General features: G+C 37.9%; 1 protein-coding gene across 1 annotated transcript in view; it reads left to right on the top strand.

Moving 5' to 3' along the window:
* Positions 1 to 534: 534 nt before the first annotated feature.
* The window catches only part of LOC121518188 (myosin-7B-like), a 40,134-nt gene continuing 25,290 nt past the window's right edge, over positions 535 to 15,378 (top strand). Inside the window, exons 1-12 of the mRNA XM_041800439.1 lie at positions 535 to 642; positions 5,227 to 5,326; positions 5,413 to 5,516; positions 7,245 to 7,388; positions 8,496 to 8,652; positions 8,898 to 8,925; positions 10,992 to 11,085; positions 11,185 to 11,277; positions 12,871 to 12,934; positions 13,119 to 13,217; positions 13,310 to 13,413; positions 13,494 to 13,632. Coding sequence (XP_041656373.1) covers positions 619 to 642; positions 5,227 to 5,326; positions 5,413 to 5,516; positions 7,245 to 7,388; positions 8,496 to 8,652; positions 8,898 to 8,925; positions 10,992 to 11,085; positions 11,185 to 11,277; positions 12,871 to 12,934; positions 13,119 to 13,217; positions 13,310 to 13,413; positions 13,494 to 13,632 — 1,150 coding nt within the window. The 5' untranslated portion in view covers positions 535 to 618. The remainder of the gene's footprint in view (positions 643 to 5,226; positions 5,327 to 5,412; positions 5,517 to 7,244; positions 7,389 to 8,495; positions 8,653 to 8,897; positions 8,926 to 10,991; positions 11,086 to 11,184; positions 11,278 to 12,870; positions 12,935 to 13,118; positions 13,218 to 13,309; positions 13,414 to 13,493; positions 13,633 to 15,378) is intronic.

Raw genomic sequence — 15,378 nt, 5'->3', positions numbered from 1 at the left:
TACTACTCAGCTGAGTGGGAATTATTCACCAATTATTAGCAATAAGGACTTGAAAACATGCTTTGAATTGCAACATATTTGAATTTAAAAAGTGGCTAATGTATATATATATATATATATATATACACACACACACACACACACACACATTTCACTATATCTGATTGGCTTGATGCAATAGTGACTGATGAGACTTTTGAAAGGCTGCTTAGGATTGGACATGAGGAGGACAGGGCAGAATTGCCTGAAAAGTGTCTTCATGGTCTGAGAATATAACTTTACCTAAAGGGGAGAAAGAATTAAGAGATGAGAGAAAGAAGCAGTAAATCTGTGCAGAGAGCAGTCAGATATGAACAGTCTGTTTCCATACATAGAAACTCAAACAGAGAGAGAAACGAGGAAGAGGAGGGAGCTTCGCCTCAGCTTCATGACGATATTCAATCCTGACTACAGCACGCCTTTTATGACAGTCATACAGGAGCAGTCCAACCAATCAGCTGCAGCCTGGGGGGTCACATGATTCTGTGACCTTTACTGAGAGGTGATAAAGTGATGTGATGCTCCGATGGAGAACTTATTCTGTTCTCCTCCCAAACTACAGCCCAACTACATCCAGAGATGAGACCCGACCAGCCTGGCACGGTGAGTACATGAGTTTTAATATGTTTGACTGATTAAGTCTCAAAGTTTATGAATTTTTATCACAACATTTTAGAAAATATCACTCTGACTCATAAAGCAGTGGTGGCTGCAAGACTGAAGTGGATGCAAATCAAAGTTTATCAGGTTTATTCTGCAGGGACAAAGAAAATCAACCAATTAAAAGATTGGTCCAATTTGATTTTAAGTCAAAACAATTGTTTTCTTTTAAGTAATTATATTCAGCCGTACTGTATAATAAATATAAATGACTGAACCTCATGCTATCAGTTCAAAAATGTTCTTGTAGCATTTCAGACATCCTGTTTAGAAAGACATCTGCTCTTATTTTGAAAGTCAATAGGGAGGAACTTGTTCTGGATCTTAAAGGAAATGAGCAGTAAAAAGTTAAATGTCTGATGATTCTAGCATTCTGTGAGTTTTTTAAGTGAAATGAGACATTACTGAGCAGTGGAGGACTTATTTTACATCACTGTGGCTGCAGACAGCAGATCTCAGACACCTCCTCTCACAGACCACTACTGTCAGGACTGAAGTGACATAATTTACCTGTACAATGTATTTGTTATTTTCAAATTATGTTTTTTTAATTCAACTTTATTCATGAACAAAGTCTGGCAGTTACATTCATAAAATAACCACAAAACATTTCATAAACACAACGAATTAAAGGTCAGAGGTCGAATCAGGGATTAGATAAGGTATAGTCCTGATTTAGACGTAATTACACAAATGGTGATTCACTTTAGATTTGTTAGCTTTAGCTAAGGCTAACGGATCTAAAGTTAGCCACATTGCTACAGTGGCTACAATTATTAGTTGATATTACTTTTAAGCCAATATAGCTACGTTAGCTTTAGCATTTGCAATATAAGATTTTGCGACACAATCTTAAGCTAACATAGCTAGGTTAGCTACTTAGGTCAAGAGTACCTTGCTGCGACAAGATGGCTGAAATACATCCAATCCATACTGGAAGTCTCAACCGGAGGTCCGTATGTCTAAGGTTAGGCTTAGGCATTAAAACCAGAGTGGTGGGCATGAAAACAACTGACAAACACTGGCAGCTGACTCCAGCACGAAGAAGAAACTTCCACTTGGGACTTCTGGCATGGATTGGATCTATAGCGATGCCCATGTCGGCCATCTTGACTGCAGTTGGGTCCCTCTCGCTTAGGTAACATAGTTACGTAGCTCACAGGGTTTTCATGCAAAATTATCTCTTGGACATTTAGATCAGATTTTTTGTGCAATGTGTGTTTGATTTGTTGATTTTTGTTATGTCACTTGCAGTTTATATTTTTTATTTCATTGATTATTTCTGATATTTTTTGGTTCAGATTTATGTTGTCTGCTTTGTTTGTGAATTATGATAAAAAACCTCAATGTATTTGTTTTACTGTCACAGTATAAACAGCGACCCCATGAAAAATGTAAGTGAATGCTGAAGCTAATGGGGATCCAAATAAACAAGCAAACAAATGTAGCTAAGCTTGCTACGTAGGTAATAAAGCTACATAGCTCACATAGCTAAGTAGGTTTTACCAAATATATCATAACCACAGACTGTAGAAAGAATTGAAAAGATTGAAATCGCTGTTTCAACCAAACTTTGGATCAACCTTACGGCAGACAAGAGGGTTAAACCCATAAATTATTGGTTTATGAGATTCGCAAAGCTGTTAAAGGTGTACAGTCTTCAGCTACTTTATCGACATAGCTTTGTTAGCTTTAGCCTTAGCTACGTTAGCTGCATTAGAGTGTTTTCATGGAGGACAAGGTTCTTTCTTGTAAGCAGACTGTTTGCTAAGCTTTAATGTTTTTAAATCAGGTTTGCAGGTAAGGGTTTTGATTTTTAACGTTTGGTATCTTAACTCTTACCTTAACCCTAACCAGAAATTTAATCTGATTTTATTTGAAGTTTTTGCATGTATTTCCATCCTGACAGAGCTTTCGTCCCCCAGTAGTGGTCTGAGATCTGGGCAATTTCCAGTGACTGTTAGCATCAAACTAGGTACATTTATGTCCATGTCCATGACTGAATCCCAATCCCCACCTTGCCTCTCCCGCTTCGCTCGACTACCCCTGTTTTGCATGTTCAAGGGGGTAGGGTGTCCTGGTAGGGGTAGGGTGAAGTTCCAGGGCTACATGGACCTTCAAACTTAGATCACTCAAAACAGAGCTGCTGGATCTTCAATAAGCTTAAATTCATAAATGCTGACTGTGGATGATGTATCAGGATCTTGAAGGGTCGTCTAATTTCATAGGGGAAGATTTCACCACGATGATTTGTAAAGCCGTTTTAGGTGGACGCTCAAAATCAAGGGGTAAGGATAAATGTTTAATGGGTCTAAACCCTACAATCTCTACATTTTCTCCTAGTAATTGCCAGTAACTATCAAAGAGTAAATTTCTTTAGATGCACACCCCTAGCCAAAGAGTTGTTGAATCATTATCAAACTCTTAATGCATCTACTTTTATCACTGCGACGGTATTTACCACTTAAAGAGGAACTTTCCAAACATCTTCATCCTGATATATTGACATGTATTCAGCTCCAGCCTCTCTCCATGGCGGCTCACTTTTAGCCCCAAACAGGAGCGCTCCTTCTCAGAACAGGTATTAACATTTCTGCTGTGTGACGAGGACGGATGAAAGCGTTGTCAGACTACAAAATATATTTACAGTTAGACGATCTGTGTGAGCTCAGGCATGGAGAGAAAATAATTCAGGGAGAGGCCTGAGCGTTTCAGGCCGATCCTTTGAGCTGATGTGGCAGCTGAGAGCTCTGTCTGAAATCCAGAGTAATGCTGAGGTAAGCCTAATATATTGGCCAAAATGGCTGCCATGCCACTTAGTGAACATCATAGGTTAGTTTGGGTCTGGTGGAGGGCTTCACAGATACGGGGACCCTCAAACTGCAGAGAGCTGATATAAAGCTTTATAAAGATGTCAAAATGGTCCGTAAGTTTCCCTACAAAGTTTTTAGAAATAAGTCTCTTTTATTGTAATGGCCAGTAGAATTAAAAAGTAGGGCTGGGCAACAGAGACCAAATTTATGTCTCAGTATTTTTTAGCACAATGTTGATTTTAATCTGAATATTTTTCTGTAAAGAAATAATGAATGGAAATGACAAAAAGTTGAATAAAAAAGCTGTTGGACACTACAGCAACAAAAATAAAAGTCCTAGAAAACTAATTTGGGCAATTTTTCCATCTTTTACCATCAAAAATTGCAGACAAACACCACAAATCGTACACATTGATTGGTCATTACCACTGGCCATTAAAATAAATGCAATGTAATCATTTTTTAAACAAATAGCATAAATGAGTTTAGAAAATTATAACAATGTCAACAACTGCAAATTTTGCCAGTGTTTTTGTACAATTTAAATTGTGTACCCTAGCTTGTCTGCAATTCTTGAGTATAAAGAAAGAAAAACTGCACAAAATGTGGTTGTCACAATACTGGAACTTTGATTTAAACAAATAAAAACATGTTTAAACTGTTTGATACCACAGCAACAAAATTAGAAGTCCTCAAGAGCCAAATATTGGGCAATTTTTCATTTTTAATTATTTAAAATTGCAGACAGACATCACAAATTGTGCAAACTGATTGTTCAAAAATATCGTTCGGAATTTGGTGTAGCTGACAAGAGTTTTATTGTCTTGCAAGTTCCACCAACTTTTCCAAGTGTTGCCAACTTTACTGTGCAATTTGGACTGTGCTCTCATTCTCATATTTGGGTAAAAATCTGACAGAAGATCATGATGGTCCTGTAATCTGTTTTAAACCAGTGGTCATTGAAATAAATTAGACATAATCATTTTGAAACACAGAGTTAAAAAACTCTGACAACAGCAATACCTGCCAATGTTTTTGTGCCATCTAGACTGTACATAGAAGTAGCTTGTCTGCAATTCCTGAAAATTAAAAAGAAGAGTTGCCAAAACTTGGTTGTCACAATACCAGAAAGGTAAACTTTGATGTGAATGGTACTACAGTTTTCAATGGTACTAAAACATTTCCCTATAATAAGGTTAGCTTAATGCTCTATTCTTAAAAAAGCGTGTTTTAAAATGACTGAATGCTTCTTGTTTAAATGATCATTGGCATTAAAGTTGTTGCTAACTGCTAATTAGCCTGGTGTCATGTGTTGATACAGATTGCTGTTGCTGCAGTGTTTTACCTTCTTTATTGCATAGCTTCCATGACTCATGTCCATCTCCTGACTTTCTGGTGTTAAAGAAACTAGAAATAATCCAGTATCTCTGCTTTTAGTCTCCCTGAGTGTAGATAGACACTATGATCCATGTTAAGAGTGTGATTGCTACCTCTAACTTTTTGGAGTGAGGAGGCGTGCACAGTGTCATGCTATTTAGTGTCTGCTACCATCTGTAGATGAAACACGTATTTGCAAGGAGCATATGACAGTGTACTGCTGTATCAGTTTTTTTGAGCACAGGTCTGCACAAAGTAGGGAGGTTGTTTTTTCACAAAAATCATGGTGGTGAATATTCTTTAAGAAGTAGGGTTTTTTGTGCCGTTGTGTGTTTAGATGGCTCGGTTCCTGGACATGGCAGAGTTTGGAGAAGCTGCCCGCTACCTTCGACTCACTAACCTGGAGCAGCTGGCTGCCAAAGCTCAGGCTTTTGATGGTTCGTATTTTTATAACTGCATCTAATTATCTATACACGTAAAATGTGTCCTGATTTTACAGGTATTTTATTTGATCCCCTATAAGGTACGAAGCGTGTTTGGATGCCTGACGATGTCGAGGCGTACATCGAGGTGGAGGTTAGAGAGCTGAACGGAGACAAGACGACCGTGGAGACCAAGGATGGACGGGTAAGTTAGCCAACTAGCTTAGCTTAGCTTAGAGAGTCATTCAAACTTTGGGTCATTATGGTTTTCAGAAATGGCGTTAAAGTGGCGGCATTAAACAGTCGATAGATAATGTTAATGTATGACTCATCTAACAGATATGTTGTAAAACTAGAACTACAGCCTGTCGGTTAAATGCCTCTTCAAGGAGTACAATTGTTAGATAGTGTGACTCATGGAGTTTTAAGCAAGGGATGAAGATAAGGTCTAATGACTTTGACCTTTAAGCTGCAGAATCTGAATGGTCTGTCCTTTAGTCTGAGAGGACATTTGCAAAAGTTTGAAGAAAATCCCTGTAGGAATTTTCGCGATATAGTGATCACAGGAATTACAGGGCATTCATACAAACGTGAGTCACCTACATATGAACAGATGACCAAAAACATAACATCAGTGCAGAGACATAGACAAATGTTTATATAAAATCAACCTGGTGGACTGTAGAAAATAAAAGATTACACCTGAGAGAAGTTAATCTGCAGTAGCAGAAACAGTGAAAATGCTGTCTCAAACTTACTTAAGGTCAACCTACAGAGGGGGGTCTTAAGCTTCCTGACAAACAGCTACAACAGGCTGTCTTGTCATCATGTTATTCATATCATTAAATATGTATAGCTTAATAGCTGTATCCTTCTTCAAACCAAAACAGACGAGTTATTAAAAAAAATAGCAGAATTCATGTCTCTATCAATATTAGAACACATACTGTATAAAACAACTATTGTTCCTTTATGTTGACTGTTACTTGTTGGCAACCTTTCCAAAACTTATGGCCAACTGTTCGGCAAAAATGGAGGGAAAGGGGCCCCAAGATTCCGAGCTTCACCAACATTCCATCCTTTGCATTGATGGATGATGTAATCCATTTGTGTGCTTTAGAAAGATGATGTCATCTTTTGATGTCTATGAAAAATTCTATCCTTTTCCTTTGAAGATGATGTCATCTTTTAATGTCTATGAAAAATTATATCCTTTTCCTTTGAAGATGATGTCATCTTTTAATGTCTATGAAACATTCTGTCCTCTTCCTTTGAAGATGATGTCATCTTTTAATGTCTATAAACATTATTTCATCTGTCTCTGAAGTTGATGTCATCCTTTTATGTGCTTCGGAAAAATTATGTCATCCTTTAATGTCTATGAAACATTCTATCTTCTGCCTTCGAAAATGATGTCATACTTTAAAGCTTATAAAACATTCCATTCTTGCTTTTTCGCATGCAGGCCAGTCTGGGCACCCAGTTGTCATTTTCAATCTTCCCCACAAGGTTAAATACTAAATATTATATTAGCATTTTAATTAAAGCTTGTCTCTTAGCTCAGTCCTAGACTGCTCTAGACTCTGTTCATCTGTTTAGATCTGTAGTGGATCTGCAGGACTAAGTCATTAGTGTTATCGATCACCTCCACACCAGATAAATAAGTTAATAGGTAAAAATGCCCTCTGTGCAGAGTATAGGGATCTTAGCTGATGGATTTAGAAATTTTCCGATAACTAAGTCATGCAGATCAAACTTACAGATTAACTTTCCTCCATTCACACTGATTCCAAACTGACATTTGTGTGTCATCTGCAAACAAGTTATTGTAAGGTTGATAAACTGGACCAATGCTGATTCCCACAGTGTTTTTCAGAGTATAAACCATTAAATGAAGACTTTACTTACCGTGCTTTATTTATGTTTGTTTCAGTTCCTGATCGTAAAAGAAGAAGACCTCCAGCCGATGAACCCTCCGAAGTTCGACATGATTGAGGACATGGCCATGCTGACCCACCTGAACGAAGCTTCGGTTCTCTTCAACCTGCGGAGGAGATACAGCATGTGGATGATCTATGTTAGTATTATTTCTAACCTGAGAAATAGGTTAGAAACCATAGGGGAATATCTCAGACCTGTATTTACTTAAAGAGAGGTAATATGAATTTATTATTGAAGCCAAAAAAGTACCAGGTACCAGGTATGATTCCTGATAAAAGAAAAAGAAAAAAAAAAAAAAAGTCTGGATGTGAAGTCAGTACCACAAAGGGAAAATTCAAATGTTTCTTAAGTTGTTTGTTGCTTGATGTAAGTGTAGGTTTTATATCACATCCTTAAAAGATTATAAAATACTCAGTACTTTGCACAACTTTTATGCAAATTGGGTCAAAAACTGAGTCTGAAGCAAGGTGAAGATGGGTCGAGGATTCACGCCATTGGGCACCATTGTGCACCATTGGTAACCACTGGGCACCATTGGGCACCACTGGTAACCACTGAGCACCACTGGACACCACTGAGCACCATTGGACACCACTGAGCACCATTGGACACCACTGAGCACCATTGGACACCATTGGGCACCACTGAGCACCATTGGACACCATTGGGCACCACTTGGCACCATTGGACACCATTGGGCACCATCAGACACCATTGGACACCATTGGGCACCATCGGGCATCATCGGACACTACTGGGCACCTTCGGGCACCACTGGACACCATTGGGAACCATCAGGCACTATTGGGCACCATTGGACACTATTGGGCACCATTGGACACCATTGGGTAGGAAGATGGATTGACACAACCTGGGTCATGCTCTGGATTTCCTTGCATGTTACCAGGGCATTGGAAAATAACACCTTTAGGGCGGAGTAAGGGCTGGATGTGAGGAGTAAGCACAGCCTAAGATACCCTTCACCTGGTTGTAGGGTTCCCATAAGCCCCTGGTCATACAGAGGCTGTCCCAAGGGCCTGAAAACCTCTGGCAGTCTCGGGGCATATTACTAGGCTGAAAAGGCCCAGACAAATGAGATGCCGTCGAGCTTGACCTTGACTTATCCTCAGTGCTTTACAAGCCTAAAACTTAAACTTAACTGTATGTGCAACAATGAGAACAAAGAAGCAGTAGGAGAAAAAAAACAAAAATCTATATTTTGTTTTCCATTGCTTTGCTGCAGACCTACTCTGGTCTGTTCTGCGTGACCGTGAACCCGTACAAATGGCTGCCCGTTTACTCTGCTGAGGTGGTGACCACCTACAAAGGACGCCGCCGATTGGACACGCCCCCTCACATCTACGCCATCGCTGATAACGCCTACACTGACCTGCTGCAGAGTAAGTAAACACATGATCTTAATCATCAGACCTGTGAAGATAAAACTCAATGGATAGCCATGACTAACATCTTCAGCTTCAATGATTACTCTGTTAATTCAGTTTTTAACCGCTCCCCTTCAATTCAACAGAAGAACCAAGCAAAATGAAGACGTTCTTGCTCTTTCTCTAATAAATGACTAAAGAACTTGTCATTTTTAAAAATTCTGTCTTTCTTTGCTGTATCTTTTCTTATTTCTCTACAGATCGTGAGAACCAGTCGATGCTCATAACGTAAGTCATAGAAACACTTACTTCCAGATTATAGAAATTAACTACCTGCACATAAATATAATGTCATTCCAAGAAACCTACAAGGATATTTTGGATATGTGAGATAAGCAAAAAGGCTTTTCAGATGGTTTTTGGAGGTCAGTGTCTGAGCCTTCTTCCTTGAATGGGATCCTCACTTTTGTGCAGGTTCAGGCATGGCTATACATAGCCCAACATTACTGGTCAGAGTTTTCAGAATGGGTATTTAGTGAGTTGGTAGGCTCCTTTAAGCTGCCTGAAGGTGTCGAAATGACCTCAGCAAAATCTATGGAGTTCCTGACTGCCCATTTCCTGCCATGGTCTAAAAAGAAGAACCATGCCCACTGCAGTAAAATTACTTTCATGCAAGACAATGCATCATCTCATGCTGTAAAAAGACCCACTGAGGCCTTGGCTTCCATGGGCGTTAAGGGAGAAAAATTCAACCCTATTGAGAACCTGTGGAGCATCCCTAAAAGGAAACTCTATGAGGGCGGGTGGAGGGCAGTTTACCTGCAAACAGCAGCTTTGGGAGGCAATTCTGACATCCTCAGAGGAAATACAGGCAGAAACTCTACATCACAGGTGTCAAACTCAAGGCCCGGGGGCCAAATCCAGCCATTGGATCGATTATATCCGGCCCGCGAGATCATATTTGTATTCTAATTGGCCCACCAGTAACCAAATGTAAACTTTAACTTGATTATTTAAAATATCCTTGTTAAGTCAAAAAATCTGAAAAAGTAAAGAGTAAGAAAGATTTCATAAAAAGTCAAGAATGTGGGGAAAAAACAATTTTTTTATTTCATATTTTAAATCTTGCATCTCAAGATTATGACTTAAACTTATGATTTTGACTTTTCATTTCATACTTTGACTTTTCCAACTCATAATCTGGACTTTAAATGTCACATTTTTATCTTTTAGATTCCCAAATTTAAAGTTTAAGTCATATTTTGACCTTTTCAACTCCTTACTTTGGCTTTTAATCCAATATTTTGACTTTTAAACTCATGACTGCAATTTTTTCTCATATTTTGGCATTTTATATTACTCATTTTTACTTTTTATATCATATTTAGACCTTTTACACTCCAAATTTGAGTTTAAGTCATATTTTTAACCTTTTAAGATATCATTTTGAATTATAGCTCATATGTTGACATTTTTAACTCCTAATGTTGGCTTTTTAATCCCATATTTTCACGTATCGGAGTCATAATTTAAAATCTTAAGTCATATTTTGACTTTTAAACTTACGATTTCAAATTTGATCTCATATTTTAACCTGTCAAACTTGTGATTTCAACTTTTTCCTTGTTTATGTGCTCTTTAAAAACATTATTTTCTATTCTTAATATCGTGTTCTGATCTTTTGAACTAATAAATTGGAATCTTTATCTCAGATCTGAGCCTTTAAATTGATCATTTTTACTTTTTTGAATTTCCAAATGATTTATCAGCAGTACTGGTTTTTTTCATACTTTATTACTGGTGTGGTGAGGTTGACAGTTATGGTTAAATGTTGACCCTGTTAGGCCCTCAGGTTAGATCCAAATCCAGAATCCGGCCCCTGCTGTGATTGAGTTTGACGCCGCTGCTCTACATGGACTTACAATGGAGGAGAGAGTTATTAAGGTGGTATCAAAGAAGGGCTCCTATGTTAATGTGGAACTGAATCTGTGGGGGTGTTTTTGATTAAAATAGATTGATTTGAGGAAAATTACATCATAATGCAAAAAATACAACAGATTTCTGTTTTCAACCCTTTAGAAATTATTATGTGCTTTGACACTCTGTTTGCATAATCACTGGGAACATTGCATTTTTAGTTATTTTGCAAAAAAAAAAAAAAAAAAATGCTGTTGTCATCACTGATAATTTTGTCCAATTAAATCCAGATTACATTATAATTGCTGAGGAATGGAAAGTCCTATTGGCTACCAATTAAAAATACTATTTAAGAAAAAGTGAACAAAGAGCGCCATCTATGGACTCAGGCCGTGAAGTTTACTTTAGTCTGTACTTACTTTGGTTTGTCCTGTTAGTGGCGAATCTGGGGCTGGAAAAACCGTCAACACGAAGAGGGTGATCCAGTACTTCGCCATCATCGCTGCTCTGGGGGAAAACGTGAAGAAGGGAGTGAGTCCTGTGCTATTTTGCTAGTCAAATCCAATCTGATCTAAACATTTTAGCTTTGTGTTTGTCAGTGTTTTTGACCCTTCTTTCTCTCCATATCAGGGATCTTTAGAGGATCAGATCATCGAAGCGAATCCAGCCATGGAGGCGTTCGGCAACGCCAAGACCATCCGCAACGACAACTCCTCTCGCTTTGTGAGTTTTTTAATCTGAGAGCTGAGGAGGAAGAAGCTCAGAGGTGTCAACTCAGACACAGCAGGGGTCAGATTCTGGATTTAGGTCTAACCTGAGAGCCTGACAGGGTCAGCATTTAACCATGAACCTCATTTTCACCAGTAATGAATTATGGGAAAAAAACTTTTGTCATTAAATAAGTAAAAGTGATCAATTTAAAAGTTCAAAATCTGAGAAAAAAGTCAAATTTACTAGTTCAAAAGGTCAAAATAAAAAAGGAAAAGTCTGAATAATGTTTTTGAAAGTTACATATGTGAGATAAAATTAAAAATCCTGAGTTTTAAAGGTCGAAATATGAGACAAAATTAAACATCTCATGACTTTTAAAGGTCAATGTGTGAGATACAATTCAAAATCATGATTTGAAATGCCAAAATGGGAGATAAAATAATGCGAGTTCAAAACACAAAATTAAAAGTCAAAATAATGTTTTAAAGAGCAAAAATGTGAGAGAAAATTTAAAATCTGGAGTTTTAATGGTAAAAATATCTAACAAAATGTCAAAACAGGAGATAAAATTAATTATCATGAGTTTAAACGGTTGAAACATGGAATTAAAAATGTTTTAATAGGCAAAAATGTGAATTAAAATTAAAAATCATGAATCTTAAAGGTAAAAATATGGGATTTAATGTCAGATATTGTCAACAAATGTCAGATTTAATTTGAAATATTGAGTTAAAAAGATCAACATATAACAGAATTTAAAAATGTGAATCGAAAACGTCAACTAATGAGATACAGTTAAAAATGTCATGACTTTTAAAGGTCAATATGTGAGATAAAATTCAAAATCAGGATTTGAAATGCCAAAATGGGAGATAAAATTTAATATTGTGTTAAAAAAATTCAAAACACAAAATTTAAAGTCAAAATAATGTTTTAAAAAGCAAAAATGTGAGATAAAATTCAAAATCTTAAGTTTTAATGGTGAAAATATGCAATAAAATGTCAAAATAGGAGATAAATCTAAATCTCATGAGTTTAAATAGTTAAAACACAGAATTAAAAATGTTTTTAACAGGCAAAAATGTGAATTAAAATTAAAAATCGTGAATCTAAAAGGTAAAAATATGGGATTTAATGTGAAAAATGGTCAAAAATGTGAGATTTAATTTGAAATATTGAGTTAAAAAGATCAAATTTCACTTAGAATTTAAAAATGTGAATCTAAAAGGTCGAAATATGATATAAAAAGTCAAAATCAGCAGTTTAAGTCATAGTTGTGAGATGCAAAAGAGACTACATGAAATGAAAACACAAATTAATTTCTTTTCCCACATTCCTGACCTGTTATCTAGTTATTTCATTCTTTATTTTCTCATTTTTATGACATAACGAGGACATTTTAAATCATCAAGGTTGAGTTTACATACTGGGGGAAATCTGCAGACCCCATACTGGTGGGCCAGTCAGAACAGAAATATGCAGTTTAATCCTCGGTCCAGCTATAACTGTACCTCAGACCGGATTTGGTCCCTGGGCCTTGAGTTTGACACCCCTGATGTAGTTGGTCCTCAACATTTCTTATGGTTCTGTGTTTGTGTGACTCAGGGGAAGTTCATCAGGATTCATTTTGGGCCAACGGGGAGGCTGGCGTCCGCCGACATCGACATCTGTGAGTCACGTTTAACTGATTTAACACAGGAACCTCCTCTAGCTTCATTATGTTAGGTATTTAAGTGGTCGGTTTTAAATTACACAATATTATTTACATTTTAAATAATAATAAACACAAGTACATGTACCCTATTATATTTATTAACTTACATGCGTTTTAATGCTACACCATATATGATCAGATCTTCTAGAAAAGTCCAGGGTCGTCTTCCAGCAGCCAGGAGATAGGAGCTACCACATCTACTACCAGATCCTGTCCAATCACAAGCCAGAACTACAGGGTAGCTCCGCCCACCACTGTGATCTCTCTAACCATGAGCACCAGCAGCTGTTTTAATGAATGAATGCTGATCAGAGGTGTTTCGTTTTTCAGACATGCTCCTGGTGACCACCAACCCCTACGACTATCACTTCTGCTCTCAGGGTGACACCAAGGTGGAGGGGATCAACGATGGCGAGGAGCTGAAGCTCACAGATGTAAGAAGAACTCTCCTCATCCTCCTTAAAAGCCCCACGCTGGTCTCTAGTAACGTGTGACTCTACGTCTGCTTTTGCAGCACGCCATGGACACGCTGGGCTTCACTCCTGAGGAGAAGTATGGCTGCTATAAGATCGTCGGAGCCATCATGCACTTTGGAAACATGAAGTTTAAGAAGAAGCAGAGAGAGGAGCAGGCCGAGGCCGACGGCACTGAGAGTGAGACCCGTGATGTGACAATGATGCATTTTCCCTTTGTTTGGTTCTACCGAGCATGACTGCTCCTCCTCTCTGCTCTCCTGCTCGTCTGCTTTCACATCATTCTGTTCACGAGGGCAGCAGATTCAATCTTATCCATATATATATTATTCTTTCATATACAGGCCTGCACACAGGGGCCCTGACAAACCCAGAGGATGGTTCCTCCACAGCTTAGATCCATTGATGATATCAGAGAATGTGTGTTGGATCATTAGCATTGGTGTTAGCATCCTGGCTAACAATTCCCTCATTCTGGAGCTGAAAAGTGTGTCAACCTAACTATTATTGGGTTCTGATGTTGAAATGACCTATTCATGCCACTCTTTTCATCACTGTTTTTTCCTCAATTTTACCCCATATTTTTCCACTCTAATCACATTTTTGCTGCTTTTATTAAACTTTCTTAACCTATTTTTGCCTTTTCCCCATTTTCCCACACATTTTAACCCCTTTTTTGCCTTCATTGAGCTTTTTTTTTTCATTTTTATCCCATTTTAGCAACTTCTAACCATTATCCACCATTTTTGACACCAATTTTTGACTCTTGTTGCCATTTTTGGGCCAATTTTTGCCTCTTTTAAACAAATTATGCCACTTATTTAACCGCTTTTCCCCATTTTCCCCACCAATTCATCCACTTTTTGACCTTCTTGAGCCAGTTTTTCCATATTAATAATAATAATAATAATAATAATCACATTTTAGCAACTTTTAACCGTTATCCATCATTTCCCTGTCCTTTTTTTGTCCATGTTTGTTATTCCTGAACAATTTTTGCTACTTTTAACTGCTTTCAACCATTTTCCCATTCTTTTTGTTGCCAATATTTTGCCTTCCCTGGTCTATTTTTCCTCTTTCAACCAATTTTTGCCAGTTTTTATCATTTACCGTGCATTTTTGGTCCAAGTTTGCCATTACTGGCCCATTTATGCCAGTTCCTTCCATTTTCCTGTCCTTTTTTGCCCCTTTTGTCTTTCTTGACCCATTTTTTCCTTTTTGACTATTTTAGCAACTTTTAACTATTATCCACCATTTTTGGCCCATTTTTGCCTTATTGACACCATTTATGCCACTTATTTAACCGCTTTTCCCCATTTTTCCCAACCACTCATCCACTTTTTGACCTCCTTGAGCCACTTTCTCCATTTTAATCACATTTTAGCAACTTTTAGCTATTGTCCACCATTTTCCCATCCATTTTTTGTCCATTTCCCCCACTAACGGTGCCAGGATTGTGGGTGGGCCTCCAGAAAACTGGATGGGCCAGTTAAAATAAGCCATAAAAAGGGTTCCCCTTCATCTCCGTCTCAGTGCTTTTTCTGCGGTACTGATGACAGCCGCTCAGTTGCCTACCTGTGTGGCGCTTGTGTCGCTGTCCTCAGAGCTGAAGCGGTCAAAGACATGCACCATAACGCTATCATAAGTTACCTCTGCCTACTGCCAATATCATTTTTACTCCAGACATTGTGCATAGACCAGCGTTTCCGCTAGACTTTTTTGTCCCCGGTCAAAAACCGGCAGTCCTCAAGACTGTACTAATGTAGAACAACTACTAGACATTTGCTTTAACGTTATTTTGCAGCATTAACAACAGCGAAACGCATAAATCTGATATTCTGTGATACATGATACAAGTCTGCGCTAAACGGGACTGAGGACACATGATGAGACCCTGGACATGGCTGCACAGAGACTTTCTCTATT

The sequence above is a fragment of the Cheilinus undulatus genome, linkage group 11, assembly GCF_018320785.1.
Source record: "Cheilinus undulatus linkage group 11, ASM1832078v1, whole genome shotgun sequence".
In the NCBI taxonomy this organism is placed as follows: Eukaryota; Metazoa; Chordata; class Actinopteri; order Labriformes; family Labridae; genus Cheilinus; species Cheilinus undulatus.
Note: the sequence above shows the minus strand (reverse complement) of the source record. Positions and strands in the feature narration are given on the sequence as shown.